The 5019-nt window shown below is 38.3% G+C and overlaps 1 protein-coding gene across 1 annotated transcript in view; it reads left to right on the top strand.

The window, feature by feature from the left end:
* LOC102255872 (complement receptor type 1-like) overlaps positions 1-5019 on the top strand; it is a gene marked incomplete at its 3' end in the record, with an annotated part of 46122 nt that overhangs the window by 3199 nt on the left and 37904 nt on the right. Inside the window, exons 2-7 of the mRNA XM_014531601.1 lie at positions 33-63; positions 422-583; positions 1811-1972; positions 2763-2838; positions 3188-3273; positions 3839-4036. Coding sequence (XP_014387087.1) covers positions 33-63; positions 422-583; positions 1811-1972; positions 2763-2838; positions 3188-3273; positions 3839-4036 — 715 coding nt within the window. The remainder of the gene's footprint in view (positions 1-32; positions 64-421; positions 584-1810; positions 1973-2762; positions 2839-3187; positions 3274-3838; positions 4037-5019) is intronic.

The following is a 5019-nucleotide window of genomic DNA, read 5'->3' as shown; positions in this document are numbered from 1 at the left end:
ATATTATTATTTTTGTTTTTGGATTTTTGTAGGGTGACTTTGTGCTGATGATCGGCCTGACAGGTAAACTAAATGTTTTCTCAGATTTTTTCTGAGCCTTTCTCAGCACATGCATAATCACTTCCTAATTTTCCTCACATATGTAGTTGTTTTTTTTATTTTTTAAAAAATTAATTTATTTTTTAAAATATATTTTATAGATTTCTTACAGAGAGGAAGGGAGAGGAATAGAGAGTTAGATACATCAATGAGAGAAAAACATCGATCAGCTGCCTCCTGCACACTCCCTACTGGGTATGTGCCTGCAACCTAGGTACATGCCCTTGATCGGAATCGAACCTGGGACCTTTGAGTCCACAGGCCGATGCTCTGTCCATTGAGCCAAACTGATTAGGGCTGTAGTTGTTTTTAAATGTCCCAGATCTTAATATCTGGCTTCTGAAAGGGGAAATCACGAGAAATGAAGAAGAAATCACTGGAATTCTCCTCAGTCAGCGAGAAAAAGCTTACACATTGGAAAAGCGAGATATGACAACAATGGCTGCCCACGTCTTTGTCTGCTTCTCTGTGACCAGAAAGATCAGTCAGTGATAAAAGCAGGGACCCCTGATATTTGGAGAACACAGGCCTTTTAGCCCATGCTGGCTCCTTCAGTCTGCTGATAAACTGCTTCAGGAGCACAGCTGCGTGCTATGGGGGTAGCACGGGTAGCTGCCACTGTTCTAAGAGCAGAAATTGACTAATATTAGTGCAATTTACCTGCTCAAGTCTTTTCTGGAAGTTGCAAGCCTTCAACAAACTCCAGAGTTTCAAAACAGTGACATTAGGCAGTTTCTAGTAGAAATTGTTGTCAAAATGGGGAGAGTGGTTCTTGAAGCTTCCTACCCAGCGTCATCCCAGAATCCTTTCCTAATAGATTATAATATAGGACCAATGAATGAGGCTTGCGGGAAAGTCAGCTGGATGCATGTGCAGGCCGTTTTACTGACTCTATTTTAATTTGATCAAGTGCGAATATGCAGTCAATAGCTACATAGACAGAGAGCCTGCTTGGCACCTTGTGGATGTTAAAACATAGATTATTGTCAAAGAAGTGTTAGCCTTATTGAGAAGTACAATATATACCGAAAGGAAAATAGTAACTGATAAGAACCAAAGAAGTAAACTTACAAGGAGAGTCCAGAAGAAGGAGAGAGTTCTGTGACTTTAAATCATGAGCTTTTCCATCAAGGAGTTCTCCTGAGCTGCTACTGGGAAGACATTCCGATTCATCATACCTAAAACTTACATAGTACTTACACTGTGTCAGATGCTAATTTATCTACTAGTCAAAAGAACCCCAGGAGCTGTATACTATTATACTGTTTTCATAGATAAGGAATCTGAAAAATAGAAACATGATTGTTTTTGGATTTTTGTAGGGTGACTTTGTGCTGATGATCGGCCTGACAGGTAAACTAAATGTTTTCTCAGATTTTTTCTGAGCCTTTCTCAGCACATGCATAATCACTTCCTAATTTTCCTCACATATGTAGTTGTTTTTTTTATTTTTTAAAAAATTAATTTATTTTTTAAAATATATTTTATAGATTTCTTACAGAGAGGAAGGGAGAGGAATAGAGAGTTAGATACATCAATGAGAGAAAAACATCGATCAGCTGCCTCCTGCACACTCCCTACTGGGTATGTGCCTGCAACCTAGGTACATGCCCTTGATCGGAATCGAACCTGGGACCTTTGAGTCCACAGGCCGATGCTCTGTCCATTGAGCCAAACTGATTAGGGCTGTAGTTGTTTTTAAATGTCCCAGATCTTAATATCTGGCTTCTGAAAGGGGAAATCACGAGAAATGAAGAAGAAATCACTGGAATTCTCCTCAGTCAGCGAGAAAAAGCTTACACATTGGAAAAGCGAGATATGACAACAATGGCTGCCCACGTCTTTGTCTGCTTCTCTGTGACCAGAAAGATCAGTCAGTGATAAAAGCAGGGACCCCTGATATTTGGAGAACACAGGCCTTTTAGCCCATGCTGGCTCCTTCAGTCTGCTGATAAACTGCTTCAGGAGCACAGCTGCGTGCTATGGGGGTAGCACGGGTAGCTGCCACTGTTCTAAGAGCAGAAATTGACTAATATTAGTGCAATTTACCTGCTCAAGTCTTTTCTGGAAGTTGCAAGCCTTCAACAAACTCCAGAGTTTCAAAACAGTGACATTAGGCAGTTTCTAGTAGAAATTGTTGTCAAAATGGGGAGAGTGGTTCTTGAAGCTTCCTACCCAGCGTCATCCCAGAATCCTTTCCTAATAGATTATAATATAGGACCAATGAATGAGGCTTGCGGGAAAGTCAGCTGGATGCATGTGCAGGCCGTTTTACTGACTCTATTTTAATTTGATCAAGTGCGAATATGCAGTCAATAGCTACATAGAGAGAGAGCCTGCTTGGCACCTTGTGGAGGTTAAAACATAGATTATTGTCAAAGAAGTGTTAGCCTTATTGAGAAGTACAATATATACCGAAAGGAAAATAGTAACTGATAAGAACCAAAGAAGTAAACTTACAAGGAGAGTCCAGAAGGAGGAGAGAGTTCTGTGACTTTAAATCATGAGCTATTCCATCGAGGAGTTCTCCTGAGCTGCTACTGGGAAGACATTCCGATTCATCATACCTAAAACTTACATAGTACTTACAATGTGTCAGATGCTAATTTATCTACTAGTCAAAAGAACCCCAGGAGCTGTATACTATTATACTGTTCTCATAGATAAGGAATCTGAAAAATATAAACATGAAGCTCAAATAACAATCCAGTCTTGGAGCTGGGACTGGAATCCAGGCAGGTAAGCGCGAGGCCCAGATCTCTCTGCTCAGTTGGTGTATGACTGAGCCGAATGGCATGAGCAAGTTCGGAGAAGTGAATGTTGATGTGCCTCCTGAAGACAGAAAAGAGGCCAGACTGTCAGGCATGACAGACTTTGTAGACATTTTTCTCCAGACCAATGTGTGTTCAAATGCAGAAACTCATTAAATTGCAGGTTTGTTTAGCATGTTCAATATATTCTGTTTAAGAAACTTCTCCCTCAAGCCCACTGAAGTGCAGAAAAACAACCACATAAAGTTTTTCTTTGTAATTATGGATTTCTTCTTAACTGAGAAAGAAATCAGTATTTTTTTCCCGTTCTCATTTAGTTATTACTTACTTGGAACAAAAAATCTATATTGTGAAGTTTCTCGAAAAAATGTGGAATGGAGTGATAGTCCCCCACAGTGTGAAAGTAAGTACATTCTCTCTTTAGAAATTAGAGCAGTAGTTCTCAAACTTTTGGCCTTGGCTTGACTTCATGCTTTTAAATTTTAAAAGATCTCCACATAGCTTTTCTTCAAGTGGGATATGGCTATTGCTATTCCATTATATTGGAATTAACCCTGAAAAGTTTTTAAAATAATTATTTATGAATTCATTATTGAGAACAGTAAGCACAATACACATTAATATATACAACATATTTTTTAAAGGAAAACCAAAATTTTCAAAAAGTGAGAATAGTGGCATTGTTTTATGTGTTTGCACACTCATCAATATGTGGCTTAAATATAGACCTCGATTTGGGCTGTTGCCTTAACACACCATTTGTACCTTTGGCAGATTGCACTACATACTTTAAGGATGAAAAAGATATTACATTTTTTCATAGAAATTTTGTTCCAAATGGATATTGGATATGCAAGTAGATTATAGAACTCATATGTTAATGAATTTATTGAAGAAGTTCAGAAGACATTATTAATGCTGTATTAATCTTTTACCTTTTCTTTTGCCTTTCCTGTCCTCTTTTTAAGGGATTTTGTGTCAACCACCTCAACAAATACCAAATGGAGAATTCAGCAATAGCCACAAGGATACATTTGAATATAGTGAAGTAGTCACTTACAGTTGTAAGCCTTCAAATGGACCAGATGAATATTCCCTTGTTGGAGAGAGCAGGCTTGTTTGTTCTGGGCGAAACCAATGGAGTAGTAACCCTCCTGAGTGTAAAGGTAATAATCTTTCCATTTCTTTCTTTCAAATTACTTTACCAAAAAGTAAACAAAACGGTCATATATTCTTGTTCCTCCTGTTAAATTGTTTTCTAAATTAATTAAGAATAGGTCAAATTAAAAAAATAGCTCTAGTTGTAGAGTTCCCCACCCCTCGCCCCACCTGTTCTTGGTATTTCACTGTATACCTTGTGAATTACTGTGTATTGCATGGAGTATGACTTTATTGCTTGAAAGCACCACAAAACACACACTGGCTTAAAAATAAAGTGTTATCTAATAATACAGGAACTGATGAAAATCACCTACATGAATCTCACAGCTAACATTATACTTATTGTCATAGAGTAATTCCCCCTAACGTTGAAACAATACAAGGATGTCTATTCTCACCACTCTATTCAGCATTGTATTGAAGGGCCTCACCAGTACAATAATTCAACATATGGAAACAGGCAAACATAGTGGGAATGAAGAAATGAAATAGACTTTATTCACTTATGGTATGATTATCTTTTTGGAAATTAGGAAAGATTGAAGTTTTAGACAATAACTAAATGTGCAGTATTAAATTCCGTATCTATTTACTAGCAATAATCTATTAGCAGTTGAAACTTAATATTTGTATTGATTTCAGAGAGGAAGGAAGTGGGAGAGAGAGAGATAGAAACATCAATAATGAGAGTGAATCACTGATCAGCTGCATCCTGCACGCTCCATACTAGGGATCGAACCCACAATCTGGGCATGTGCCATGACCGGAAATCAAACAGTGACCTCCTGGTTCATAGGTCGATGCTGAACCACTGAGCCACGCCAGCCGTGCAGCCTTTCTATTTTTTAAATATCCCAGTTCATGTATGTTGTTGCTACCTAACAAGGTTTCCTTTCATATCTTTGCATGGCTAGCTTCTTTTCAACTTGAGCTCAAGTATAACCTTCTCACAAGAGTCTTCCCTGCCCCTCTGAAAAGCAGTGTACTG

Source organism: Myotis brandtii, unplaced genomic scaffold (genome assembly GCF_000412655.1).
Source record: "Myotis brandtii unplaced genomic scaffold, ASM41265v1 scaffold8153, whole genome shotgun sequence".
NCBI classification, from domain to species: Eukaryota; Metazoa; Chordata; class Mammalia; order Chiroptera; family Vespertilionidae; genus Myotis; species Myotis brandtii.
This window is presented reverse-complemented; position numbering and strand designations above follow the sequence as displayed.